Source organism: Blastocystis sp. subtype 4, assembly GCF_000743755.1.
Source record: "Blastocystis sp. subtype 4 strain WR1 chromosome Unknown seqid_0137, whole genome shotgun sequence".
Taxonomy (NCBI): Eukaryota; class Bigyra; order Opalinata; family Blastocystidae; genus Blastocystis; species Blastocystis sp. subtype 4.
In genome coordinates this window covers 201-27,485 of record NW_014569410.1, presented here as the reverse complement: position 1 = coordinate 27,485, position 27,285 = coordinate 201, and the positions used below count along the sequence as shown (strand labels likewise).

The window sequence follows — 27,285 nt, the reverse complement described above, 5'->3', positions numbered from 1 at the left end:
AAACACAATCTGTTAGATGAGCTATCTATTACATTCTGTTCCTGTATCGTAGTTATGATAGAGGCAACACATGGGTCATATTACTAGGTATATCTGAAGATGATGTGATTGTTATCACAACAAGACAGTGCTTTCTGGATTTCTCTGGTAGTCGAGCTACCTGTAGTAACTGAGGCCCTTGGGATCAGAAAATGGAAACACTCCCAGAAGACTAGCTCCTTGTTTAAACAAACACAATAAATCTCATCCAAATCATGGCTCACTCCTTTACCAGATAGAGCTAGCAGAAGAAGCAATCTTAGGCCAAAGATCAGCAGCCTCCTTAGCTACAGGTCCAGTAATACCAGATCCCTTCATCTCACCCTTGGGGTTTACAATCACACCAGCATTATCTATTCATTACTCCATTCCATCACAATCCACCCTCAAAGTAGAGATAGACTCCATTCTTTCTTCTCCAGCTCTTTCTCTGTCTCACTACAACAGCAGGCATGACTACACAATCAAACAACGGAACTAACAGAATACCCTTCTTACGGAGTTCAGGCTTTCCCTTCTTCACAGAAGCAATGAACATATCTCCAGCAGCTATAAATAACTCTTCTCTATCCAGATCTACAAGCAGCAGGCAATCTGTTGAGACGAGCACCAGTACGAGTGACAGAAATCACGTACAGGTTCTTGGCACCAGTGTTATCAGCACAGTTGATCACAGCACCAGTGGGAAGACCAAGAGTCATTCTGAACTTGTTTCCAGTAGCACCTCCACGTCCTACATCGTCAAGACACATCTAACAAACCACACCACGCTTAGCAGCAGCCATTCGGATAAGAGAAGTATTTGGACCACAAGGAAATTGAAGTCAACAATCCCGCTACTTTTCATTAATAACCGCTCCTATCGGATTTCTCTTAATAATGATTTCTCAGCAATTGGAACAAACATTGATAGAAGAACATAAATCTGATGATAATAGAGACACGAGACTATTTGACTTCATCCATCTGACTCCTCATGAAGTGTCTTAACAACTTCTCTCCATTTCTATTTGCAATCCTCTGGTAATTCCTACTTTCACCTCTTCTTCTCCTACATATCACAATTCCTCTCCAATACTCACGAGAATAACCTAATAGATTTGTATCGTCACGTACATACAATTCCACAACTTGCCTAATTAATGGGAACAGAATTAGACGTACACATCGTCTGATTTGTTCTTGCTCTTAATGTCAACAGAACAGATTTCCTCAATAACGAAACTCATAGACTCGACAACACGTAGTTTTCATACGTGGAGCACAAGCGAAGCACACTTATCTTGTCATTTAGGAGTCAATTCACTTTTTGTCCAACATTTCCCAACAAGTCCAAAGAATAAACGTCTCCAAGTATCACAACAATTGTAACTGAAACACCCTTGTGTCAGTAGATTGAGTTCATTTAACTATTATCGGTGAGTACAGCAGTTTTTGATGACTCAAGAAGAGATTGCAAGTGCAATTGAGTGGTGATTAGTTTGTGATTTTCATTGTTTAGACTGATACCTAACCGATTCTACTATGTCGGAGTAACGCGTCTTCCTCAAGATGATGATACTCATCACTTCTTCTGCACAGATGAGGTGTTTCGTTACTATAACTACTTTCTGGACTTTGGTCCACTAAATCTAGCTCAGATTCATAGCTTTTGTCTTGTGGTTGACTTGTATGGGTTTATTTTATGTTATAAATCATAGAAAGATGAAGAGTAGGAAGTTCCAAAACAAGAAACTCTATTATTATTCTCGTCAGAATCCAAAGATTAAGGTCAATTCTATCCTCCTTGCTTGTTGCTATCTTGTAGGAACCGAATTGTAATTGTAATAATATAGGTGATTGTGAAACAAATGGATGTTGATACAGTCTGGAATCTCTTCAAGGACATCTCTCTCCCTTTGTATCATGATGCAAGTCCTGGTGAATGTATATTTATTGGCTGAATTTCATCCTAGGTGACTTTCCTCTCACTGTAAGGGATTGTGTAGAAGGTCTGAAAATAGCAGTAGATAGGGGAATTACAGATTGGAGTAGTTTCGATTCTGCTGCCTATGAGCATTATGAACGAGTTGAGAATGGAGATTTGAATTGGGTCGTGAAAGATCGTGTTGTTGCATTTTCGGGACCTCATATGTTTCCTGAAGAGGTTAATGGTGTTCGTACCATGACGGCTGAAGAGTATGTGAAGGTGTTTACAGATTTGCATGTTGGAGTGGTTGTTCGTTTAAATCAACCCGCTTATGACCGCAGAATATTCACAGATAATGGGATTGAACATTTTGACATCTATTTCCCAGATGGAGGATTGCCTGAATGTACCTCTGATTCTCTCCACTCATAGATTAGTCCTTCAATTATTGCGGTTCATTGCAATTATTAAGACACATCAATGTGGTGTGGCGGTTCATTGCAAAGCGGGTTTGGGACGGACAGGAACGGTTATCTGTTCATATTTGATGTATGAGTTTGGAATGACAGCAGAGCAGGCTATTGGGTATTGTCGGATTTGTCGTCCTGGGAGTGTGGTTGGTTGTCAGCAACATTTTTTGAAAGTTAGTTTAATGGACTGATGTAATGGATAGCGAATTGAGGAACGACTGAAACAGGTCTCAGAAGAGGAGGTTCTTGCCTCCTTCTCAACCAAAGTAGGCTTTGTGCTAATGAATTCAGTATAGAGAAGTCGGATCTATGATATGAAACCTCGACGGAGTTCGTTGTTTAGAATGAGAGAGCAATCAATGGATTTGAATCAAGGGTCCTCGTTATATCATCGCAAAGTAACAAATACAAAAAATCCTATTGTTGTAAAGGAGAAGCCCCAAATTCTCGAGGAACATCCTGTGAAGGACAAATCCATACCGACTAGGTCATGGATATTTGCTATTCTATTTCTTTTCGTCACTGTCTCTGTACTATTTCAGCTGGGGAGTTAAGATAAATGCAATATTTGCTTTAGGGAATTATTGACTTGTTTGTTTGTAAACTGTTTAGTAGTTCTTTGATTATCAAGAATGAAAGAAAAAGCGATCAAATCAACGATGGGCTGTACGTGTTCCAAAGAATTACCTTTGGAACACAAAACAGAAGAAGAGAGACTAAGTGAACATATTGAATTGACTCAAGTTTGTGCTGGAACTACTTCTGCAACAGAACAATCTGTTGTGCTGAATCCACTGGATCAATATGAAGCTATAGATTCAAAATCTGAAGAAGAAGCGAAGATGGAGGGAGTATCATCGAACAAAGAATTAGCAATTGTTGTTGAGGAGAACAGGAGTGCTGGTTTATTTACTGGTATCGAGGAACCAATAAATAAGGAATCCTATTCTGATGAAGAGGAGAGGCGAATTGTTATATTTGATGACCCTTCTTATTCAGAAAATGAATCGCAAAAGTTAGATTCTGAAGATGAAACAACGGACATTATTCGTGAAACGTCTACAGTTTACAAAACGTATGGGGAGAAATACAAAACACATATGGATCCTCCCATTCCAGGATATGATCTTACCGATCAGTCATTCGCTAATTCCTTTTGTTGTTTATCTCAAGAAGGGAAGTTGGATATTTTGCATTCATTGCTGGAGGAGTTCGATAGCACCTCACAAAGTAATGAGTCTGACTCTTCCATATCTGTTTTGTACAAGCTATGTTTGATTATTCTAAATGAACGAGATCCTTTTGGTACAGTTTATGGAGTTTGTTGATTGTTAGTTTTGCGCCAGTTTTATCTTCTCATGTTACAGTACCATACAGTTACCTCCTTACTTATTACCATGTACCGTTATCGAACAAGTTCTGCCTATCCCCCTCTTGTGACTCACCTTCTTGTCTACTATTTTGTGAACAGTGATAATTGTGATGTTGATACAAACCTGTTGATCGATGCAGGTGGTGTCCCTGTTCTTGTAGCAATCCTTCAATATTATTCGCAGAAAGGAGAAGTCATTCGAAGTTACATTTCTGAACTTCTCTCTCTTGTTTATATGTTGTGTCAACATGGTTGTAATTGAGAAATGAATTCATTCTAGGATCATTTGCTGAGATATTTGTCGAAAAAGGTGGGTTATCTGTCATTCACACATTTCTGAGTCTGTTTGTATCCTTACGACTCTCAGACTATCTCGATACGACAGGAAAGTCTGAAGTGGAAGTTGAACTAGGGATAGGTCGTGCTTCCCCCATGATGGCTAATCGTACATTGATAGGTTCTCCAAATGAAGCTTATGTGCATGTCAAGAACATATATTTTTATGTCTTCTCGATTCTGGCTTCTTTTGGAGAAAACGGTAGGATTGAAAGTTAGATATGATTGAAGAGTGTCTTCGACAACGGATAGCTCGAGTCAATTTTGTGAGGAATACTATAATCATTCTCAAATCACTTATTTCCATTATCAGTGCCAATCTTCGTGATTCACGTCGATCGAATGGATCATTCATTTGTAATGATGATCAAGATCTCTTTGAAGATATGAATACAAAACCATCACATTCAAATCCCTCCCCAAATTCATTGAATGCTTGCATATCTGAAGAAGTGAATGAGACATTAGCACAGTTGGAATATGGAACTGGTCGTCATCAACACGTATTAAGCTTCTCCAATGATAAACCTGTGGTGATTGTAGATGATGAGAGTGATTACGTGTTGTGCAAAGATGTTGTTCAAAACGTTTACAATATTATCAATACCATCATGCTGTTTTTTAAGGTTGGAATGTTAGATCGTATCAGTTCATCAATCACTTTTACATAGGATTCTTTCAACTTACATTTCTTGAGAATCGTGGATTGGAAGCTTTGCTTGATTTGCTTACACTTCCACGGAATGCAATATTGTATACTAATTGTGAACAGACAGTTTCCATTCTCACTTCACTGGTTTCATTGAGTAGGTTTCTGTTAGGGGTTGGACTCTAGATTATATTAACAATAATGTATTGAGTAAGCACAAGATTGATGATCTTCTTGTGATGTTCTTCTGCCTAGTAGCCGATGAGTCATCCTTCATTCAGGAAGTTACAATAGGAGGCGAAGTAGTGGACAAGAAGACTCTATTGTTGGAAGCGTTGACACTCCTCACATATCAATGTAAGGCCAGTTGTAAGAGTTGTATGCGAATGATAAGGATAGGTTTATCACGAGAGGTGATTCGGACAGATGCAGTTATTGCTTCGTTGACTGGTATTCTCCAAGACTATGATGAAGAGATGGTCCCTTCTGTGATAGAGTGCTTGTTGAGTATTGTGGATTTGAATGGTTGAGATGAGAATGGATGATGATCAGTAGAAGAGAATCTACGACAAGTAGCCACATCGAATCTACTGGAAGAATTGTTTCCGTTCTTCTTTCGTTTTGTGGATGATGAAGGAATCAGCATCAAGATATCAATGTTCCTTGCCATCTTCTCGAACTACTGTAATAACCACTTGTAGAGATGATGAATAGATGGATTTGATTCGTTCTTTTGCGAAAGTAGTGTGATACAGTTAATCCAATTACTGGTGTTGGAGTATGAGTCAAATGTGGTGATTATGCAGAACTGTCTGTTGTCTCTTTATTATCTTTCTCATCTACCTATCATTCACAGTGTAGATAATGAATTGATCTTTATTCTACAGCGGTTTGTGAAAATGAATCCACATGATCAAGGTATTCATCAGCGGTTTGCTCGAATTTGTGAGAAAATGGGAATTGTAATATGAACTGTTTGTTGTAAGAAAAAGGAAAAAAGCGCCGAGGCGGGATTGAACCGTCGACCTCACAATCTGCAATCGTATGCTCTCCCACTGAGCTATCGGCGCACCTAAAATAGTACTCTATGTTCACTATTTGAGAAGTAAGTTCTATCTCATCAACACAAATAAATGTCCTCCAAAGAAGCCTTGTATGCAAATCTTGCAGATAGGATTGTGAGGTTGAATGAGGAAATGATAAAGTTCACTCGGCAAGCTGAGGCAACTCAGCAAGTTGTTGCAAAAGCCTCTGAAGTAACCGCATTGTATTGTAACATGTTTGTAGTGAATTCAAAACTTGAAAGTCTAGGTTTAAGCATTGCACTCCTCTTGAACAGCTTCAACAACAGGAACAGAATGTACCAAATAAAGTTTGATTATTGTTTGTTGAAAAGGTCAGGGATTGTTTTCTAATTCTCTCAAAATGCCTTAATCTGTCCCTACGAATGTGTTCTACGTTTTATCGAAGTGTTCTATCGTGAATGAGCCGTTACGATGAGAACCCAGAATTCGGCTAGTAGCGCAGATACAAGTTGTAATGGGCAATTGCATCTCTTTGTCTGAACGACGAAAGCAAACAGAAATCATCAACGTGATGATCGTGTCGTTTCCTTATGAATAGCATGGACTAAGGACACTTGATCTCAGTCGGAAAATGGACTACACGGACTATATCTATCACAATTATAACTATATTGAGGAAGCTCAAAACTTTCAAGAGTGGGATGATGCGGATGAACCCATTCTCTTTGAATTCCCATTCTACATTGTTGAAATGTCTGGTTTGCGAGATTTGTCAATCAATTTTCACTGTCTAACTGAGATTCCTGATGAAATTGGCCTATTGACAGAGTTACGTAGATTCAGTTGTTCTGATAATCGGTAGGCTCAAAGATCCAGACTTAGAGAGTAGGATAACAACCATCTCTCCTTGCTTGGGACTACTGGATCATTTAGAAGAATTAGACCTTCATAATAATCGGATTTTGTAGGGATTCGAGAAAGAGACTGAGAGTTAGGGTGATTCCCAAGGAGATTGGTGATTTGATTAATTTATCTCGTTTAGATGTCAGCGGTAATCAACTAGTTATGTTGACAAGTAATGTGAGTCGTCTTATCAACTTGCGATATCTCAATTTTGCCGACAATAAACTGGAGTCGTTCCCATATTTTCTGGGTCAGTTGCCATCCTTGGAAAATGTCATCTGTGAAAGAAATCCGTATAAGGATGCAACGAAAGAGTATGTTGAACAGTCCTCAAATGTACTCATCAAGAAGTTACAGAAGTATGTATTTGAGCATCAGAACCTGTTGAGTGATGAGGTGTGGATGGAAATGCAATTACCTTCAGAGGAATCAGTAGCGAAAAGCAATAATCCAGAGAACAAGGGTTCCTATGTAAAAGGATCTACTCATACAAACTATCACCATAAGAAAACTTCCTTAAAGGGAGAAAATGAATCAATTCCAGATCCAGATGTGAGTCGTTTCAATATCCAAGTTATCTGAATCATTCATTCTTTAACATTATAATCACATCAATTGTTCCAATCTTCCATCGAGTTAAAGGAGAAGTAACTCAACCAGAACAACCAGAGTCACTATCAATCTTGCCCCAGTCGGAAGTTGAAATGGATGACGTTCCTCTCTCCGTGTTTGCCTTTGTTGGAGGTCCAATCATGAATGCAGCTTTCAGTCCAAAGCATCCTGAGCAATATGATCCGAAAGTATTTTTGAGTATCTGATTGAACCTAGATCCTAGTAAGTAAGATCAGTGGGATTCTTTATGGAGCCAGTATTGGAGATGCAATCTCTTTGGGAAGTGAATTCATGACTCCAAATGAAGTGTTGTTCCATTACAGTCAGTATAATAGTGTTCACACTTTAGAGATTCAAAACCATTTCAAAACAAAGCCTGCTCATGTTGTTCCAAACTCTCAAACAGAATCCCGAGGAATAATGGAAACACGTTCAGAAACGGAATCAGAAAGGCGAGAAAGAGAGCCTTCTGTTGTTTCCTCTGAAGCGAATCAAGGAATAATCCCTTCCTCTTCTTTTGGAGTGATTCATACTCGAATCGATCAATATCCAGTCTATGATGATATCATTCGAGATCGACATCGAAGTCTGTTCAGTAATCGATGATTATCAGTAGTTCGATGGTTGCCAGGTGATTGGTCGGAGAAAACTGATCTAGCGGTGATGCTTCTTACATCAGTAATTAAAGCAGGCCACTTCACAGAGTACACATTTGCTGACATTATCACTCGATACAAATTCGAGGTATTTTCATCAATTCCATTTTTACATAGGGTTTGAATTCATTTGATGATAAGGCGGGATTTGGTTTAACAAAAACACTGAATATTCTTGCAAATACAAAGGAGTACACACATAATCCAATTGAGTGTAGCAAAGTAAGAGAGAGTGGAAGGAGTGAGTTGTAGCAAATGTGGGAGAACAGCAAAGAGAAGAATTTGGAATGTCAGTGTATTCCTCATTCCATCTTAGTAGCTGTAAGAAAAGAATGTGAGAATGATACTTAGATTCCATTTTTTGATGATGAAGCCAGTCTGAAAGAAACTATTATCGGTTGTTGTAAGACAACTCATGTTGTGAATAGAGAAAGAAAAGTGAATCGTAGTATGATTTGCGTTGTATTGGTGTTTGTCTATTGTTGGGCCAAATCTTAAGTAAATCGATAGCTGGTTGAATCATACTCCTTCCTTAAGCAATAGCCACTGAATCTGAGTTGGATACTATTCAGAAACGTCATCAAATCCTGATGAATATCAGTGCTTCTGTGAAAACAGTACGTTTGAATGTACGAAATCATGATAGTATTTCCAAGAACAAGGAGATATAGAATTACTCAAAGCAATTCTTTCAGTTCATGATAATTGGTGTGAAGTCCTTCAAATTCGAGATTTCATTCATGAGAAAGCAATGTGAAGATTTGATAATAGAATGAGTTCTAGGGGTGATTTATATGAATCATGTTTGTATGGTGTGTTCTTCTTCGTTTACGATTATCCCTTTATTAATGCAATTCTTCGAGTATGATAAGAGAGGATGTATGATGAATAGGTGTTTATGGAAGGTGGTAATAGTTGTGTAAATAGTTTTGTTGTTGGTTCCATTATTGGAGCTAAGAAAGGTGTGAATCATGTTGTTTTGAGTGCTCCTGTATTTGTGAATTCTTGTTATTATCATAGCTTCTAGCGCAGAATCTGTTACATCGAGATTACCTGGATCAGTTTATTAACAAACTTCTTGATGCCATGCATCTTTCCATTGTTTCTTCAACACACAATTTACTACCGAAAATAGTTATGAATATCTATACTATTGATGTTCCATTCAGGTATTTCAATCAATGACTCGATCTGTTCTCTATTCAGATTTTCACGTATCAAATCCAAGAATGATTTCCTGTCATTTGTCAATCGTTGTCTAACTATCATATCATTTCTTATCTCTCACCGTTTCATCAATAATTGGACATCAGACACATTCACTTCAGTTCGCTTTCCTAAATGGCAATAATCATCCAGTCTGTCAAAAATACCCTAGATGTTATCCATACTACCTTCTCTCACTTCAAAGAAATCTGATGAGATTTCATTGATCATTGGATACACATCTTTAGAGACTCTTCGAGTACAACTGGCTTTCACTATCTTTTGAACTAATTCTAGAGGAAGAATATGTTCTCTATGGATCATTTCCTGATCATTTCCGGCATACCCTGATTTCGACCCTTTTTTGCGACCTCGTCGAGAAATGCCTTTTTCTGGAATTCGTAATCGTAATGATGAGGAAGGGGGAGGCATTAATGTATCTAGCTGTGATGGTTTCTCTTCTGTATGAGAAGGTTCCAGTAGATCACGAATTGTTGTTTCTTCAATGGAAGGAATACTTTCAGGCAAATCATGATCTGAAAGACCACCTTGATCTAACTCTGCTATTTCCTCTGATTCAGCCTCTTCTTGTTCCTCTTGTTCCTCTTGTTCGGGTTCAGGTTCTTGTTCAGGTTCCTGCTCAGGTTCTTGTTCAAGCTCTGGCTCAGACTGCTCAGGTTCTGGCTCACGTTGTTTTGGCTCAGTTTCCAAACCAGACTTCAACTCTTCCTTATCTGTCTTCACCTCAGATAGTGACTTGTTAATCAGAGAAGCTTTTAAAGAGAGAGGATTCACAGAACCACTCAGAGAAGAATTAGCTTGAGATATCGATGTACTTAACGTTGATGAATCACTCACCTGACTACTCTTGGCCAGGAGAGATGTGAAATTCCCATTTCGAGCATCTTGAGCTGTGGATAGTGAGTCTCGAAGAAGACTGCTGTATGATGATACAGGATTTCCTTCAGACACTAGCAAAGAAGCATATTCGGAATCTCGAATGGATTTACGACGTTTCCGAGCTGGAGCTATGACCGAAGTTTCATTTGGTGCCATGAAACTAGAATGTGGAGAAAACGTTCCAAGAATAGAATCTGCATGAATACCACTCTGGTCAATAGTGCTTTCAACCTGAGGACGATGAAATGAAGTATCTTCAATCACACTAGGAGTAGAATAAATAGAGTTTAGATATCCAATTGCGTTTTTCATTGCATCTCTCGGTGTAACATTCAATTCCGAGTTGTCTTGATCAGCAAGACTCACATCTGATTTTGCAGGTGTCGACGGTGCCTACGAAATCAACAATAGGAACAAACGATCTACAAAGGATTTGTGCTCTTTTACAAGATCAGACTCGAGGAGGACAGATATCATACTGGAATCGCTCATAATACTGCTAGGAGCAGCTTCCGGTAATTCGTTTTGTACAGAACGAACAAGTTGTCGCGGTGACGTCTTTTTATCCATGATTAAACGAAACAAGATGATCTCCGATAGAGATATAAAGAAGAACAGCAAGTATCAACTCTAGCTAATTCTTGTTTTGAAATGAATCAGCTATTCGTTAGATCGTCAAAAGCACGAAAGAACCGTGACTCTCGGAGCATATCCAATCACTTATTCTCGCCTTCTAGCTATGCAGAGCAACGGAGTTGAGTTTGACAAGTGGATAGGAACAGCAATATCGCCTGAAGATATTGTTCCTTTGTATTCGTCTCATGACTATTGTTGCATCTGCAAAATGCCAGGGTATGTCTCCTAAGGATACTTATGATATAGAAACCTGCTTTTATGCGATGGTCCTTGTAAACGTGCGTTTCATTTCCGTTGTTTGAAGATCAGGGTAATTGACTATTGATCTGTTGAATGCTTAGAAGTCAGATGTGGGAGAAGGAGACTGGTTTTGTGATGATTGTCTTCATGGACGTCCTATTAGCGAATCTATTTATGTAAAGCATTCAGATGATATCCAGAACATTTTGTGTATGAGTTGTTTGTGATGAGTAATATACAGCTGGTAATTCTTTGGTCGTCTATAGATTTCTGAAGAGGGCAGTAAAGGAATCCCTTTCTGATATCTCAGAACCATCTTTTTCACCATATTCAAGCATTCAGTTGCTTCTGGTATTAGTCGAGATTGCTCAAACTTCCCGACCACCTCTCCGATTTTCTATCTTTCAACTCATACAAAATCTCATAGAAAAGCTTTCGTTCTTGGTTGAACAACCTCTTTCCATCACTTCTCTGAATGACTTCCAAAACTGTTTGGATCTTCTTCAGTTAATGTTTCCTTGTTCTCCTTAATTGATCAATAGTGACGTTTTGGAGAAGACAGGAACATGTACCGATCTCAAACGACAAGTGGTGAATGAACTCAACAGTATCCGTATTTGTCAGCAATCACTTCTTCAAATGATTCCTCAAACAAATGACAAGATGGTTATTTCCTCATCTATCCGCTTGCTTCTCTTGTCATCATATTTATTTCATCGGAATGGAATTCATAGTCCCATTGGTGTCGATGATGCTATTGATCTAACTCTCTCGTAATTCAATTGAGTGGAGTGAATGTCAGATTCATCAAATCACTGCTTCAACCCTCTGGAATCCCACAGGATTCGGATATATCCATCGTTTTACGCCTTTTACAGTCTCTTCTGATGGTATTGACTCGAAATGGAGAGTTGCTCTTGAATCAAGATCTCTTTCCTTATCTTATCAGGTTTCTCTGTGATGAACATATCCAGGATGTTGTCAGCAAAGGGGATATGACAGTCAAATCATGGCATGCTGTTTGTCTGCTGTATCTCTCGTTTCTTCCTCCAAATATTCCTGATCCATCCATTCCAATCGATTTTCAGTCTCTTTTAGATTATTTAGAAGATTGTGAAGGCTCAAATATCCCTATTGGTTGTAATTGTATCCGAGTCTTATTCCCGCGGGAATGGAATATTGGATTTGGTCCTTATCCTACTAGTTGCTATTCGATTATTAACAAGCACAATGATCAACGTCACATAATATCCTTATTTTCTGGAATCGAATGAATCCTTCATTTCTACACTCCCACCTCTATCAAGCAATTCCCTCTTTCTCTTCTTCGAAATTTGTCTGGATTATATCTAATTAATCCTAAACAACGTAGTGGAACCATTGTAAGGATCTGATCTCCTATTCATTTCAGATCAACGGATCAGGTCTTGAAGCGTTTCATCGCATGAATGCTCTCCGTGAACATTTACGAGGAACTGTGAATCTTGAATGCACTCATTATTGTCGGAAACTTGGAGTGATTGGAATGATTGATCGTCATGAACTCTTTGCATCCAAGAAGAGGAAATCTCCCCAAATCGGTATTTATGATGAGCTGAACTGATTTGAAGTTGATTCGGAAGAGGAACGAGTTCGAGAGATCCATCGTAAGGCTGTGAAGAATGCGAACAAACTGTCCTATCTGAATGGTATTGAGGTTGGTATATTTAATACATTCATTCAAAACAATAACGCACTTATTGGCGCTGTAGATATGAAGATGAGTTGTAAATATAGTATCATCAATTTAGCGGAACTGATGAATTCTCATCGATTCATTTCGGTGATAGGCGTATAGAGGCTTATTTACTGCTTGTTGGGTGATTCTTGGGAATGATTGCTGATTCTAGGGTGTTAGAGAATGGAGGTTTGAGTCAAATGACAAACGAGCGGTGGAAGGCAGTTGCTAGTAGTCTCGGATTCGAGCGTCCTACAGAGGAATTGATCAACTGTATGAACAACAACTATATTGGCGAATTTGCTGCTTTTGAAAAATGATATCCTTTTCGATTTTGGATTGAAAATTCTTGACAATAGGCTATTTCGTAGACTAATCCCTATCGGTGGAAAGAAAGCGATGACAGAGAAAATTGAGCGTGAACTTTTGAGCCGAAAATAGGCGCAACTTTTCCCATTTCTGTTTGTTACTTGCAAATGAAGAAGCTAAACAACTGTCCAACCGACAGTATTTCTTGTATTCGATTTACACCATCGTCGAATACATTAATGGCCTCTTCCTGGGATTCTGTAATTGTCTTTACAGTTTTGCCACATTTAGAATATATATCTATATACTCTAGACAACCTAGATTGTATTCAAACATATAAATCAAGAGGACCTATTCTCTGTTGTGATTTCACTTCAGACACCTCTGCTTGTAGTGCCGGTCTGGATTGTGAACTGAAAGTGTACTTGTTTTGTTGATTCTTTAGCATATAGATATGATCTGATTCAAATGAAAGATTCTGTCATTGGCCGGCATCTGGAAGCAGTGAGTTGTTTACGGTGGAGTGCTGATCGAAGTACCGAATTTGACTATGCTATGATGATAGGATGTATTGTGACAGGAAGTTGGGATGGAACAATAGCTCTATGGGATCCTCTTGTGAAGCCAAATGGTAGACCGGTCGATCAAGCATCGCTTCGTAAGATGTTACCTGAAAATACGAAGGTGTATTCGCTTGATGTGTTGGGTGGAACGTACCAGACTCTCCTTTATGATTCTCTAGAACAGTTTTAGCGGCTACAAACACCCTTCAAATTGCTTTATATGATATTCGAAAGTTGGATCAGCCATTGGAGATTCGAGACAGTAACCTAAAGTTTAATCTCCGTTGTGTTTGTGCATTACCCAGTGATCATGGGTTTGCATCTGGTTGTATTGAAGGAAGAGTGAGTGTCGATTTGCTTGATCCTAATAGTGTCGTCCTTGAGAACGAATCTGATGTATAGTTACTCAAACCATATTGCTTCAAGTGTCACAGAAAAGTAGTCAATAATATAAACCAAGTGTTTCCAGTGAATGCTCTTGCTGTGCACCCTACGTAATGGAAAGGATCCCAATTCATATTAAGGAAGTCTTGTTTAGTAACAGGAGGTGGAGATAAAGCTGTATACTTTTGGGATTACAAATCAAAGAAACGCCTTTCCTACCTTCGTGATCTTCCTTCTTCTGTTTCATCTCTTGCATTTAACAACGATGGAAGTGTACTTGCTATAGCCACTTCGTATCTCTATGAAAATGGACAACAATCGTAGTTCTGTGTAATCCTGTTGATTGTAGAGGTGGTCCCAATGATATCTACATAAAGACGATCGAGTCAACAGATCTTCCTTCTTCGCTTGTTTGTTTGGAACAAATCATGTCTATTCCCGTTTCACCAAAAACGGTTGTCCAGTATCAATACACTTATCAACACATCGATGAATCTTCTGAATGAATTCGCTTCGACTTCCATCTTTTGGGGTGTTCTCACTTATCGTCTCTGCTACAAATTCCACAATGCCTTCCATGCCTTCTGAAGGAACAAACCGAAGCAGACTTAAACGACATCGATTCATCAAACTTGCCGAATCTCCAGAAACCCTATCAATCAGAATATTTCTCTTACTCTACTTCTTCTTCACATCTTCACCAAAAATAGGAAGAAATCGGGGTAATCGCTCTTCCTTCTCACATTTCTGTAGTTCTGTGAACAGTTTTGCGATTCCTTGCTGATATTTCTTCTTAACTCCGCTCTTACTGTCATTAACTTTCCCAGCATTCTTTCCACCAAAAAGGGATCGAATATCACATTGTTTTTCGCGCGGAGATTGGGATGCCTTCTCCATCAAAACATGTTCTTGAACTCGAGCTTGTTGATATGCCAAACAACTGATCCATTCCCTCGGGACATATCCAACCAAAGCAACTTCAAACTTAGAAGCGATTCTGTGATTTAATCTCTTCATTCATTCATACCTATCAACACACTTCTTTCTCACTCTGGTTGATACATCGCCACAAGCATTCAATGATGATTCCTTCACTTTCTTCAACAGTTGTTCTGATCTAGGAGTTTCATTGAGGAACAAGCGTTACACTGGTAGAGTTGGTGAAGACCGCTTGCGACTTCCAGAAGGAGGTTCTTCACCTCGCAATCGAGCAGATCGCTGGATGCTAATTTGCTGTTTGTATAACTCCTCTTCCTTCTGCTGAGCTACGGCTTCAGCCTTCATGGCTTGTTGCTTCTGGAGGAGTTCACGGAGGTGTTGGCGTTTTTGGGCCTCTGAGGAAGATTCTGCAGTGACGACAGAAATTGGTTGAACTTTTGGAGTTGTCTTTAAAAGGATCTTTCCTTGCAAACTTCCATTCTTGACCTTCTTCTTTGGTACACTCTCCGAGACAAAAGACGTTCCTCCCTGCATCTCTCGTGCTGTCTGAAATACCAGATCTCGCATGCTCATTCCAACGTTTGCTTTCTCCTCTTCGTGCTTATCGACAAATCGGCCTTGACTGTCCACTTCAAACAGTCCATTGTTTCTTGGACGCGATTTTTCCTCAGTTTCCTGCGGGAATCGATCCATCATTTCTTTTGCAGTAATAAAGCGACCTCCTTCATTAGTGGAGTATTCTTGCATTCGACTCTTCATTGACAAGGATAACATTCGAGATGAAGTTGGTGGTAAGCGTGTCACTATAGCATTTGTATTTCTCGTTAACTCAGGGTTCTATAATGAATACAACCCATCGTTCTCACTTTACAAAAGTCACAACAAGTCGATTTGTCTCTCGGTTGCATCTACATCTAACGAGCTGAATACTATTACTTTCTCCTGGAAGTATTTCAGTAACTGCTTTCGACGACAAGAAAATCCAGTACAAAACTGCTTCACGCCCTCCAATTCATCAAGTGCTCTTCCTAAGGTGATCACGGGAATTTGATGCTTACGAACATGCTCTTCATTCTCATCTCGTCGAATCATAAATGCGATACTGTTCCTAACATATCAGATTCATCATTCTTCTTACACATCTTCACTACTAAAATAGATTATACTTTCTGAAGACTGTCCGTCACGACCTGCACGACCACTCTCTTGATAGTAATTATAGAGAGATTGCGGAATATTCCAGTGAACCACTAAACGTACATTGTTCTATGATTATCAATCTATGACTCATACTATACTTTATTGATTCCCATTCCAAAAGCAATGGTTGCAACAATGATATTGACAGTGTCCGAAATCCAATCTTTTAGTGCTTTCTCTTTCTCTTTATTCTATCGATTATTTAAAGAATCGAAACATGCAGGAAGTGAACCGTGATATACTGTAGCTAAATAACCCTCTTTTGTAAGATCACGCTGAAGACGCTCAGCATCATCTTTCTTTCGGACTAGTTGTGATTATAAGTGGAATTCTACCATAAATGATGACAGATTGACTTCGATATTTTGAAAGGTATTCTTTAACATGTTCAAATCTATCCATATTTTCGGCATTGAAAATGGAGTAAAAAATGTTCGGCCGATCAAATGATTCTGAAATCACTTTTGCGTAGGGAATACCAAGTTGCTTCTTCACATCATCCACAATTTGCTGGATATTATGTCACTCACACACATCAAACCTTTGTTGCTGTTGCTGATAGCGCCATAATGGGCACATCAGGAAAGTTACCTCGGAGTGTTGATAATTCTCGATAGGCTGAACGGAAATCATGTCCCCACCTACATGTCATAGAAACACAGGAAATATACGTGCTGATACAGTGAGCTTCATCAACAGCGATCAGAGTGAGTTCACCTCGAGAACGGATCAGACTCAACAAATCAACAAACTCTGCTACTTGGAAACGTTCAGGGGTAACGTATAATAGTCTGTAGGGACAGGGAACTGTATTTAGAGTTTTGAGTACCGAACGATACTCGAGAGAGGTTTGCGAACTTGAAAGATAGGCACATGGAATCTTACGATTTTTTAGCTCTCGAACTATAAATGAAACCAGAGAAACAAAGAAACGCTGATCTTGCATCAACGCAATGAGAGGAGAAATTACTACACATAAACCGTTTTTCACAAGTGGAGGAATCTGATAACACAATGATTTACCACCTAGTTATGAATCCAGTTCTGCAATGAAACCTCCTGTAGGCATCAATACGATAACATCAAATCCATCGAGGCAAGAACGAATTGCATCTGAAAATCAAGAATCTGACTCAAGAACTACCGTATTGTTTACTTCGGAATTCTTTGTATCCAAACCTACGTTTTATACAATCAAAAAACAACAAACCATTTGTGAAGTACATCAACTATCTCCTCTCTGCTTTGGTCCTTCACCTTGTCATCCATCGTTTTCTTCTTAACAAACTATAGTCTTTCCAACGTCACTTTCGCTTCCAAGTTGAATGAATCCTAATGACAATTAGGGAGGGAACTCTAGAAATCGATCAATGATACTTAGCAGGCTAAAGACCAATAAACCTGAGTGTTTGCAACAAACATTAGAGTCAAGACGATCATGCAAAATCACCATAGACATAGTCAAAATCGAATACATCAGGATGACCCAGATGCTGAACAGCCTCATGTGTCTTCATCCATTCACTCCATCTATCCATCATCCATCCTCCTTATTCCAACGAGAAAGCAGGACATCCATCACGACTAGGACCACTAGCCATATATACTCCCATATTAGCCTTATGAAGAGAGGTTGAGGTAACCTTGCTATCAATTCCTCCGAAATGACGAGGTTTCTCGTCGAACAAATCATAACGAGATGCTATGGTCTGGGTCTTATTCCACATCTCTCACATACATGCTTAGGATTGCCTTCTGAGAGAGGATCAGTCAGATAACTGTTGGAGCGCATAACCTTCTTAAACTCTTCCAATGTCTGGATACGAGGCTACATATAAGACAACCCATTCAGTCTCAACAGCATCACGCTTGAAGATATTATGACGACTGCAATTGTAGTAATCATTATCAGGAATATGAGGTTGAGTGTTGTATCCAGACTTATCATAAATCTCCTCGAAATATGGAATATTATAAGAACCCCAATATCCCTATCTATCACTTCCATTCACAATCATCACATCCTCATACAAATACGAAGTAACATCCTTCTTCATGGTCTCACCAGGGATCTGCTCCACAATCCACATAATATTCTCCTTCTTTCCAAATCCATTCAAGTCAATTGCCATCCACTATCCATGAACCGATAATCACGGGAATACTTGATTATTATAGGTACCACTATTGTACATCTCAAACATGTCAACCCAAGTCTTTGGATCCTTGGCAAGTACATTACACACTTGAGAACGCTATCTCTAATCATTCTCAATCATAACTACAATGAAAGAAGGGACTGTATTTGGAGTACAATATTTGTACAGTTTTTCGTCAAAGATAGCATTCGTAGTTTCCATTGAACCAATGCCATATCCATTCACATAGAAGTCATCCTTTGAGTTAATGAAACCTAGTTATCAATTATCATCACATTACAAACCTGGAGATGCAGAGAATGACAATCGGACCTCACCATCACTGAATTGGAATTCATAGAATTTGTAGTGACGGAGCATAGCAGCGTAGTTTCTCCAGGTTGCATGACCCATATAAATTTCTCCATCACTGGTCATACGAACCAGAGCAGAGCAATCTAACATTTCCAACCACTAGTCTTAAGACCACTCAAAATCATTACTTCACGTTCATCGGGACGATAGATATCCAAAAGGGTCTCCATATCTCCATCTGCATTGTGCATGTACAGATCTTGGAAGGAGATTCTTTCACTTTCAGGAGCAACTTCATTGTATCTAGCTCTTAAGGACAGGAAATATGTCAAACCCCATCATCATACCCTCCAACTGATCCATCATCAGACCAACATGTTTCCAGTATTTTTCTTCTCCAGCAGGGGGATTCACTAGGATAAACTTACTGAAACAAAGATCCTACGAACCATTGAACGAATAAATTCAATTTGTTGAGAAAGATAAGTGGTAATTCCCTCAGGAATGGGCTTTCCTAAGAAGTTGATTGCACGAATATTGCTGATATGCTGAGAAATACGTTCGTACTCAACATACCCTTCAATAAAGCTAACACGATAAGCCAACAAATAACACTATCTACCCAGCGGCCATAGCTTGGACTTGATCGGGAAAGGCTCTAGAAGTATGCAGTCGAATCTGACCCCAACCAGTTGTCTCGATCTTATCTTCATACGACAACGTAGCAACAGATCCTCGCATGTATCCTGTTGTCACAGTGAACCTGAACCTGACCATCAAATACATATCCTACGAGTTTCTCCTCTCATCGTACGAAACCGAATATCTCTTGGCAGAAACAAGAGCAAGGGTTAGCACACACAGCAGCAAATACGATCTCATTCTTCTTACTTTCGAATAAGAAAAGTGTGTTTGTGTTCCCATCTGCATTCTATTCCATTCATTTATCAACTTCTCTTCAGCATCTGTTAGTGATTTAGAGAGACGTAATATCAATCACATTTGTGTCATCCTGAGTAACAAACATAATAAAACTAGAGAAAAAGGACAAATACTAATAAGGAACAAAAGTACAGAAAGAGCGCTATGAAAAGTGCACATCACTGAATGCCTTTGTTGAGCAGAGATGCGCCTGCATCGAAGACTTATATCCAATAACAATTACGAGCAACTACTATCCACCTTTTCCTCCTTAATTATTGAAGGAAGAGTTTCTGAGTCTCCAGGTTTCGCTTGAAACTCAGAAAGATTCTGTTTTGCAATACTCCCAAAAAGAGCAATATAATCGGAGTACTCTGCAGACTCCTTCTTCACTTCACTACCAGTCTTCGCATTGTTAATTCTCTCATACCGTAAAAGATCACAACATCTCCGTTTCAACTTGCGCATACATTTCTTCCAGTCCAATCCACGTTTTTCAATCTCATCTAAAAAGAACTCCATTCGCTTAGCAAATTCAGTGTCAGTTGTTCGTCCTCGGAAGTGATGATTACAATCATAGTTCTTCTTCTCAAGGAACCGATGAAAGTAAGCAGCGTTTTCGTGAGTTGTCTTCTTATCCTTCCATTCTGGAAATACTTCGTAAACCACATTCTATTCTAATGACATCGAGAGTAATCCTACCCAAAACACGTCATTCTCTGCACGATCCTGATCATCATTTACTATAAATCAAAGAACAATACAAACAAACTACACTGTGAGCTTGGAACAGAACTAAATGAAGAGATAGAATCCGAATGAATCATTCCCAATGATACCGACTGACACATCGATCGCTGAAGGACAGGAGGATGTGAAAATACCGGGACTGGTATGGGAGCTGTTGATAAAATACTCATTAGCGAGTGATATATGTTGTCATATGCTTTCTTCTTTACAGGATCTATTGAGCACAGAGGCGGCTTCATCTCGTTTAAGAGTCCACCCAATTGGGATACCAGAACTTGAATTTCTTTCATTTTTTTCTCGACCCTATTGGAGATATCACAGCTATGAGAACAAGGTCGTGGAATAAGCGGCGGCATTATTCGACCGATACTGATAGCTACAAGTTATCAAAACACTTCATCAATACAAGCTATATCAGTATACAGATTCTTGTCCGTGTTCATCAACCAGAAAACGGATGTACGAAACGGGAACTGATTTGGATGTCGGTTCCACGTTTCCCGTTTCCACGATTTACAAGACTCGGATCCTACACCCAGAACTCTCTATCTTCATTCTACTGTTGGAAGAATCACTAACAAATCATTTCCGACTCAAAAACAAACACGTCAACATCTAATCAGAATCCTCTGAAGAAGAAGAATATCTCGCCCTCTTTCGCTCTTTCTGTTTTTCAGGTGAAGGGCTACGCTTCCGGTTATCTTCTTTCTTCTCTATATCAGAATCCGAATAACTGTAACTAGAATAGGAATATGATGGAGAGCGATCCTTTCGTTTCAGGAGCTTGACAGGAGAACGACGGGCTTCAGGACTCTTCTTCTTGTTTAAAATGTTGAATGCCTCTGGCTTCGATGTAGACTTTTTCTTTGGCTCTTCAGCATCTGATTCATCACTGTAACTATAACTATAGCTATAGCTATTATCCTCCTTCTCTTTCCCATCATCAGAGTAGCTATAACTATAACTGTAGCTATAGCTGTAACTCTCATCTTTCACATCATTCTTCTTCTCAAGAAGCGAATTCGTTTCAGTAATCAACTTCTGTGATTCTTTTTGTCTCTTTTCCAATACATCTGGGGGAGTTTCCAATGTTAACTTAGGAATCAATTTTGGGTGTTTTAGCTACACATCATCAATAATACCAAACATCTTACTTGCTGTGTTTCAGATGGTCTTGTTTGATATATACGTTCATTCTTGCATTGATAAGTAAAATGGTCATGGCTGTGACAACGCTGACAGAAAACAACCGCTACATATTACCCAGAACCTTCATTCAAACATACCACTCTTCTTCTTGTCCTTTTCACGTTTCATATTCGTGAACCACGAATGACCTCGATTCTCGCGTGTTCTCCAATCAGGTTCTTCTGGTTTGTTTCTCCTATACCCTCTTGTCGAACTCATTGAGTTTTGACAACCACAATAGATGGATTCTAAACAAACACAGCAACACTTCTGGCAACAATCCATACAAGACTGAAGCATATTCAGTTCACATGCTACATCTCTATACTGTTTTGCAAAATCCTATTTGTCAGTCCTCTCTCTTCGCACTACAGAAGCAGAAATCTCTTGGTTTACATACTGCATCTTCATAACTTCCGAGGTGTTCCTTAAGGAAGAGATTCTCTGTGTCACTTTATCAAACAACTCTTCTGGCTTATGCATCTACAGTTTAGTACTATTCATTTTCAGTACCTGCATCTTCGAAGACAGTCGATCTTGCAAGATCTGTATTTCCTTTTCTTTTGCTTCTACTTCTTTCTGTCTCGCTTTGTACTGTCCAAGTTCTGTTTCATACTACCTATAACATCCTTCTCAAATTCTTACCTTTTCCAGACACCCCGAATACTCATCAAGGTGACGCTGAGCAAGAGAAATTGTCTTCTTCATAATCGTAACTTGAGCATTTCGATTGAAATATTGATCACGAACTGACTGGTTGTTAATCAACTGGGTCAACTCTGCTTCGCTACATTTCACTACTCTCCTAAGATTTACCTCTTTCTATCGAGGGCTAAAAACTGAAGTTCTTGTTCCCACCATTCAGTCGGAGGTATATCTGTTCGAATATTCGGAGCCATGCCATTCACTGGAAGCATAGGCATACCAACTTGAGGGTTCGGTGGTATACCAGCTTGAGGAGTATGGGGTATACTAGCTTGAGGATTTTGGATCATACCAGCTTGAGGATTCTGTAGCATTCCAGTAGGCGTAGGAGAGTGTCCCATACTTCCTGATCCAGTGTACATTGGATTTATGCCTGTACCTTGAGGTTGTTGCATGGATCCCTGACTAAAAATCGTTCCTTCGTATCGATCTTTGATACCAGTTTGATTCAACAACCGCAAAATATCCTTTACTACATATCATCATTTATTACATATTCCAACAAGTATCGCTGATCCATGTCATTCCATTAAAGTTCTGAAGACGACTATCACAAACGGACAACTCATTTACTGCAATCATTTGACCTTGAACAGGTTTCGTGAATTGCAGAGATACTCCTCCACTTGGAAATGCGTTACCCACTGATAACTCTGGATCGTTACTCAATCTCCTAAATCTCACTGAGAGTGTATGGCTTGTTTGAGATAATTGCATCAACATAAAAATCGTTACCACATTGCTTCACACTAGGGAAGTCATACAGCAGTCGCCGTATTTGCTCCTTCTTACTCATAGACATCTTTGGGTTAGGTAAACCTAAACAAATTTACTATGATCGATAGATTTAGTACTTTTTTACTATGACGAAATTCCCTTGATTTTATCAATCAAACATTATATCACAAAAAAAAGAAGAGTTCCTTTACGTTATTAACAGAAAACGTCGAAAGATACTAAATACAACTATTGGTTTGTAGGAAGAGATGGTTCTGAAGGCGATGACTCGACTGGTTTCTCTGGTTCTACTGAAACAGCTTCCGACTCCGATAGAATCTGTTGTAGAACACTGCTGACATCAGATTCAGACGAAGCAGCAAATGCATCATCCTCTTCAAGACCAGAAGAAGGAGTAGGTACCTTACGACGATTTAAAATAGGGAGTAAGTTTAATCTCTCATCTTGAATTCTCATGAATAGAGCACAACCAAAGATAATAACACTAAACAGAAAGATGAGAATAATAGGAGGATCAATGCGAACTACTCTTCTTTGACAGAACTCAGAAGGAGTACTCCACTTTGCTGACCGTTGATCTGCAGACAACAGACAAGTATGTGTCGATACACCCTTGTATCCCTCCAAAGTCGTACAATCAAAAGAATAACTCTCACCCACAGCAGTCTCAGGAACATCCTTCATAGCAGGACAAGTCAAACCAACCGCTCTCAATGTTAATTCAAATGAAGTACTGCCAGCAGCGTTACTTGCAGTAATTGTGAAAACAGTCACCCCTTCCTCTGTTGGTAGCCCACCCACAGTTCCTGTGGAGCGGTTAATGATCACTTCTGAGTTATATGGAGTTATAGAAAAAGACTCTACGATAGAAGAATAGGTAGGAAAGCCTGTATTGAAAGAAGAATATACTGGTATCGTTATCTCATCACTACTATAACTGAAACCTGAAGGAGGAAGCAAAACACATTCATCATATTGAACAGCTGACAACACACCATTCCGACATATACGATAAGCGTTTCCAGTATGATAGGAAGGACAAGCTGATAATACTCGCTGACCTGAGACTATAGAAATACCATTCACAATTGTACAAGGCTTTGGATTGATCGTAATACTGATTGTAGTTTGTATACTGCCTTCAGGATTCCAAGCTGTTATTGTAAATGAATAAGAACCAGCTTCAGGAAGAACTCCTATGATTTCTCCAGTACTACTGATGGTAAGAGGTGTATTTGGAGAAATGGAGAAGCCATAAATGAATCCGTTAGTATCTGGCTTATCAATCACGATACTCTCGCCAGCGGTGAAGGTGAAAGAGGTTGGCAAATACTGAAGCCCGGTGACTGAGTCATAGATACACTCAGACATATCAAGGGGACCAAACAAGCCATTCGTACATACACGTGAGACTCTTCCATGCATATGTTCTGGACAACCTTCAAAGGAAAAGGAGATACAACCATTGCATGTAGCTGGGAAGGAGTCAATAGCAGCACAACTATTATCCTCTACAGTGATTGTCAGAGTCGTTGTGACCGTTCCAGCAGGATTTTCTCCTGTGAATGTGTATACTGTGGTCTCTGTAGCCTCAGTGGGAATTCCAGACAGTTCTCTTCCTCGGAATACCAATCCAGCAGGTAATTCTTTATCGATCGTTAGCGAGTTGAAGTTCGCATCAGCCAAGAGAGTCATGGGAGTCATAGCCACACCTGTCAAGAGATGAAGCGTTGTGAAACCAAAGGTGAAGATGGTTGATGAACGGATGGAACAATGATCCAATTCGATATCAGTAAACTCACCTTCAATACAACGGACGCGACCATATCCAATGTAGTTGGGAGGACAACTTGTCACCATGGACTCACCATGAGCCAATGCTGGATACTCACTGGTTGCTTCACAATCTACAGTTACTGAAGTGGAGATAACTCCCAGTGTAGAATCCATCAAATTCTGAGCTGTCATAGTGAGAGAACCAAGAGCAAACTTGAAGGAATCACCTCCCTTAATGCCTCCATAGTTTCCAATCTTTACTTCGTTACCTTCTCCATCCATTGTACTCAGAGTCACATAAGAACCATCGGACCATCCTAATCCAGTCTCCTCGATGAATTCCATCGTATACAGACCTGAAGGAAGACAATACTCGACAGTATGAGAACTGCAGCATTGTTTCCAGTGTCATCAGGTGTTACAAAGGTCTCCAACACCACATCACCCTGCTTTATCACCACAGACTCGGTTCCACGACGAACTCCATTTGTCTTCACCAACTTCAGTCTACGATTCTCTCCTGTGCAAGTATCGATGGTTATATTCACAGATCCAATATACAATGTACTTCCAGTTTCTTCACGACGAACTAACACATCATACTTCTTGAAACCCAATGTTGCACTCGTACTAACAGTTCCAGTGATGTCTCCATTATCAGCATTGAGTGTGAGACCTGAAGGCAAGGCAGTATCAAGAAGCCATTGTTTGAATCCCTTTGCAGTAGGACTGATCTTAACTGTCTGACCAGGGAAGAAGGTATAACTCCTTCCATAATCAATCACTGTATCCACAAGAGGCAGATCAATTGCATAGAGAGAGATATCTGAGAGTTCAGATTGTGTACTTCCACTGGCTGCAATCGTAATCTTGAACATTCTGTATCCATGACGAATCTGAGGCATTGTGAAGACAAGAGCAGCTTTGAAGTTAGCAGGAGTTACACTGTATCGATAATCCAACATATCCCAGTTAGTTCCATCATTAGATCCTTCAAGAGTGAATGAAACAGGACGACGACCAGTATCATAATCACCATAAATGATCTTATACATGTTGACAAACTCAGCTCGCTTCTTATTGAATGTATAAGTTGTATAGGCTGGAAGACTATTCATGAACCATTTATTGATACGTTGATCATCCATGCTGTTCACACCATATTCTCCAGTATAATCAGTTTGATGAGTACCTGATGTGCTTCCATCAAATGCTCTGAAGCTATTTCCATATACAAGACTGAAGAAGGCATCAAAATGATCTTCCATATTCGTATGACCTGAAGGGAAGTGAACCTCAACAGCAAGTACAGTTGTAGGAGTTAGAAGATAACGTGATGCAAAGGCTCTTCTGTATTCATAAGAAGAGTCATCACCTTGAGATGGAGTTGATTCAGTGACTCCAACAGTAGGCAGATTGTTACGATAGATCTCTTCTCCATTCACATACATAATAAGACCATAGCGAGAGTTCACTGACAGTTCAAAGGAAGAGTATCCAGTCAAGTCAGGAAGTGACACAGTAGCGCGATAATAACGAGTGTATTCACCATCAGCAACCCAAGGGAAGGCACCCTGACTCGAAGCTGACCAACTACCATCATTGAAGGAAGAACTTGTCCAGTTCTCTACTTCAGCATTACTATATTTCCATGTTGATCCTCTTGGCACCTGGAACGTCGGATTGAACTTTTGAACACGACGACCATATTTGTCAAGAGTGAAACGTCCAATAGCAATATCATTACTTAGCTTTAATATCAGATACGAATCCTTTGACCATCCAGCTTCATATCTAGAATGAACAGGAGGATCAACCATTACCCATCTTGAAGAACTAATGTGTGAAGTGTAGGATTGACGCAGACCTCATAAATGACGGTAGTAGCATCACAGTTCACACCATCTTTCTCAAGGATCAAAGTCCCAGTTCCATCATCTCCTTCCCAAATCTGAAATGCCTCTTTATCTGAAGAAGAGCCATGTACTCTCTGGATAGAAAGAGGCAAAGCTGGAGATTCACAGTCAATTGCAACAACAACTAGATATGATATATAAGCACAGCTTATTCACCTGCAAGAACGAATAATATGATACTCAAAAGGCACATTGAATGCGATTTTGATTAATGTCCATGATAATTGGATATTATCAATTAGCCAATCATATAGCGCCATTTCATTATCAAATTATTGTTTGAAACACACAATGAACAATGAAACATACTAGGAATGCTATCATACAGCAAACAGGATTAACCAATTCTTTGGAATGCTCAATCAAAGAACTATGAGACCACATATCATCAGTTTCGATATTAGTAGTTGCCTTTATATTTACCGAAATGTGAGTTAGGTGAAAAATGAAGTGGGCTCGAAAACTAAGAATACTGTTATGAGTCTATGATTATCAACTCACACTATACGGACGACTATCCTCATGAGTCTTGGAAGTTACTTTCATCTATACTTATCCCAAATTATTAAGGAGCTATGATTTCTGTTACCAAATGGAATGAGAAAATGCTTGGGAACGTCATATAATCATTGCATGTACAGTTATCTGTGCAGTAATATTTGAAAATCATAGACCAAAAGTAGGGTTTCCACTTTCTAGAATTGTCAATACTTCTGCGTTACCAATAAATGTATACGTATCTTGTTGGTTTCTACATTTTGCAAGTTATGAA

The 27,285-nt window shown here is 39.3% G+C and overlaps 14 protein-coding genes across 14 annotated transcripts; 8 read left to right on the top strand and 6 right to left on the bottom strand.

Moving 5' to 3' along the window:
* Positions 1-412: 412 nt before the first annotated feature.
* Positions 413-824, bottom strand: JH06_2595 (60S ribosomal protein L23; the record flags this gene model as incomplete). Its single annotated transcript, XM_014671770.1, has 4 exons — positions 413-495; positions 529-588; positions 620-772; positions 806-824. 4 exons carry the CDS (start codon positions 822-824, stop codon positions 413-415), a joined length of 315 nt encoding a protein of 104 aa, XP_014527256.1.
* Positions 825-1,476: 652 nt separating this feature from the next.
* On the top strand, positions 1,477-2,972 carry JH06_2594 (dual specificity protein phosphatase; the record flags this gene model as incomplete). The annotated part of the gene is made up of 8 exons (XM_014671769.1): positions 1,477-1,508; positions 1,541-1,708; positions 1,740-1,842; positions 1,875-1,959; positions 1,995-2,354; positions 2,386-2,591; positions 2,622-2,693; positions 2,715-2,972. The coding sequence occupies 8 exons, from the start codon at positions 1,477-1,479 to the stop codon at positions 2,970-2,972; spliced, it is 1,284 nt and encodes a 427-aa protein (XP_014527255.1).
* A 78-nt stretch (positions 2,973-3,050) lies between these two features.
* Positions 3,051-5,746, top strand: JH06_2593 (hypothetical protein; the record flags this gene model as incomplete). The annotated part of the gene is made up of 9 exons (XM_014671768.1): positions 3,051-3,723; positions 3,754-4,041; positions 4,071-4,328; positions 4,358-4,768; positions 4,798-4,932; positions 4,962-5,144; positions 5,175-5,300; positions 5,331-5,459; positions 5,490-5,746. The coding sequence occupies 9 exons, from the start codon at positions 3,051-3,053 to the stop codon at positions 5,744-5,746; spliced, it is 2,460 nt and encodes an 819-aa protein (XP_014527254.1).
* Positions 5,747-5,908: 162 nt separating this feature from the next.
* JH06_2592 (hypothetical protein) lies at positions 5,909-6,153 on the top strand (the record flags this gene model as incomplete). The annotated part of the gene is made up of 2 exons (XM_014671767.1): positions 5,909-6,054; positions 6,087-6,153. 2 exons carry the CDS (start codon positions 5,909-5,911, stop codon positions 6,151-6,153), a joined length of 213 nt encoding a protein of 70 aa, XP_014527253.1.
* A 161-nt stretch (positions 6,154-6,314) lies between these two features.
* Positions 6,315-7,285, top strand: JH06_2591 (leucine rich repeat protein; the record flags this gene model as incomplete). Its single annotated transcript, XM_014671766.1, has 4 exons — positions 6,315-6,368; positions 6,399-6,658; positions 6,690-6,764; positions 6,796-7,285. 4 exons carry the CDS (start codon positions 6,315-6,317, stop codon positions 7,283-7,285), a joined length of 879 nt encoding a protein of 292 aa, XP_014527252.1.
* Positions 7,286-7,407: 122 nt separating this feature from the next.
* On the top strand, positions 7,408-8,998 carry JH06_2590 (ADP-ribosylglycohydrolase; the record flags this gene model as incomplete). Its single annotated transcript, XM_014671765.1, is given in 11 exon segments — positions 7,408-7,503; positions 7,532-7,910; positions 7,932-8,059; positions 8,089-8,193; positions 8,224-8,292; positions 8,323-8,388; positions 8,421-8,441; positions 8,544-8,600; positions 8,618-8,724; positions 8,755-8,833; positions 8,864-8,998. The coding sequence occupies 11 exon segments, from the start codon at positions 7,408-7,410 to the stop codon at positions 8,996-8,998; spliced, it is 1,242 nt and encodes a 413-aa protein (XP_014527251.1).
* A 95-nt stretch (positions 8,999-9,093) lies between these two features.
* Positions 9,094-10,554, bottom strand: JH06_2589 (hypothetical protein; the record flags this gene model as incomplete). Its single annotated transcript, XM_014671764.1, has 4 exons — positions 9,094-9,229; positions 9,260-9,345; positions 9,376-10,470; positions 10,504-10,554. The coding sequence occupies 4 exons, from the start codon at positions 10,552-10,554 to the stop codon at positions 9,094-9,096; spliced, it is 1,368 nt and encodes a 455-aa protein (XP_014527250.1).
* Positions 10,555-10,816: 262 nt separating this feature from the next.
* On the top strand, positions 10,817-11,730 carry JH06_2588 (chromodomain helicase DNA binding protein; the record flags this gene model as incomplete). The annotated part of the gene is made up of 5 exons (XM_014671763.1): positions 10,817-10,929; positions 10,960-11,023; positions 11,055-11,163; positions 11,195-11,465; positions 11,496-11,730. The coding sequence occupies 5 exons, from the start codon at positions 10,817-10,819 to the stop codon at positions 11,728-11,730; spliced, it is 792 nt and encodes a 263-aa protein (XP_014527249.1).
* Positions 11,731-12,397: 667 nt separating this feature from the next.
* Positions 12,398-12,990, top strand: JH06_2587 (hypothetical protein; the record flags this gene model as incomplete). The annotated part of the gene is made up of 4 exons (XM_014671762.1): positions 12,398-12,533; positions 12,564-12,700; positions 12,730-12,812; positions 12,843-12,990. The coding sequence occupies 4 exons, from the start codon at positions 12,398-12,400 to the stop codon at positions 12,988-12,990; spliced, it is 504 nt and encodes a 167-aa protein (XP_014527248.1).
* Positions 12,991-13,146: 156 nt separating this feature from the next.
* Positions 13,147-14,251, top strand: JH06_2586 (hypothetical protein; the record flags this gene model as incomplete). Its single annotated transcript, XM_014671761.1, has 7 exons — positions 13,147-13,239; positions 13,271-13,401; positions 13,433-13,515; positions 13,546-13,693; positions 13,723-13,915; positions 13,946-14,037; positions 14,068-14,251. 7 exons carry the CDS (start codon positions 13,147-13,149, stop codon positions 14,249-14,251), a joined length of 924 nt encoding a protein of 307 aa, XP_014527247.1.
* Positions 14,252-15,070: 819 nt separating this feature from the next.
* JH06_2585 (ATP-dependent DNA helicase like) lies at positions 15,071-17,335 on the bottom strand (the record flags this gene model as incomplete). The annotated part of the gene is given in 14 exon segments (XM_014671760.1): positions 15,071-15,703; positions 15,733-15,774; positions 15,803-15,974; positions 16,005-16,132; positions 16,165-16,257; positions 16,309-16,373; positions 16,402-16,576; positions 16,608-16,707; positions 16,738-16,969; positions 17,000-17,035; positions 17,048-17,092; positions 17,123-17,179; positions 17,211-17,245; positions 17,277-17,335. 14 exon segments carry the CDS (start codon positions 17,333-17,335, stop codon positions 15,071-15,073), a joined length of 1,872 nt encoding a protein of 623 aa, XP_014527246.1.
* Positions 17,336-17,502: 167 nt separating this feature from the next.
* JH06_2584 (phospholipase b-like protein) lies at positions 17,503-19,296 on the bottom strand (the record flags this gene model as incomplete). Its single annotated transcript, XM_014671759.1, has 12 exons — positions 17,503-17,596; positions 17,627-17,775; positions 17,805-17,894; positions 17,926-18,057; positions 18,088-18,201; positions 18,232-18,321; positions 18,352-18,479; positions 18,510-18,678; positions 18,708-18,822; positions 18,854-18,932; positions 18,965-19,107; positions 19,142-19,296. The coding sequence occupies 12 exons, from the start codon at positions 19,294-19,296 to the stop codon at positions 17,503-17,505; spliced, it is 1,458 nt and encodes a 485-aa protein (XP_014527245.1).
* Positions 19,297-20,805: 1,509 nt separating this feature from the next.
* On the bottom strand, positions 20,806-22,885 carry JH06_2583 (zinc finger domain-containing protein; the record flags this gene model as incomplete). The annotated part of the gene is made up of 9 exons (XM_014671758.1): positions 20,806-21,312; positions 21,345-21,442; positions 21,477-21,720; positions 21,751-21,861; positions 21,892-21,993; positions 22,024-22,165; positions 22,195-22,555; positions 22,587-22,736; positions 22,768-22,885. 9 exons carry the CDS (start codon positions 22,883-22,885, stop codon positions 20,806-20,808), a joined length of 1,833 nt encoding a protein of 610 aa, XP_014527244.1.
* Positions 22,886-23,049: 164 nt separating this feature from the next.
* Positions 23,050-26,417, bottom strand: JH06_2582 (hypothetical protein; the record flags this gene model as incomplete). Its single annotated transcript, XM_014671757.1, is given in 2 exon segments — positions 23,050-24,953; positions 24,971-26,417. 2 exon segments carry the CDS (start codon positions 26,415-26,417, stop codon positions 23,050-23,052), a joined length of 3,351 nt encoding a protein of 1,116 aa, XP_014527243.1.
* Between the last annotated feature and the right edge of the window lie 868 nt (positions 26,418-27,285).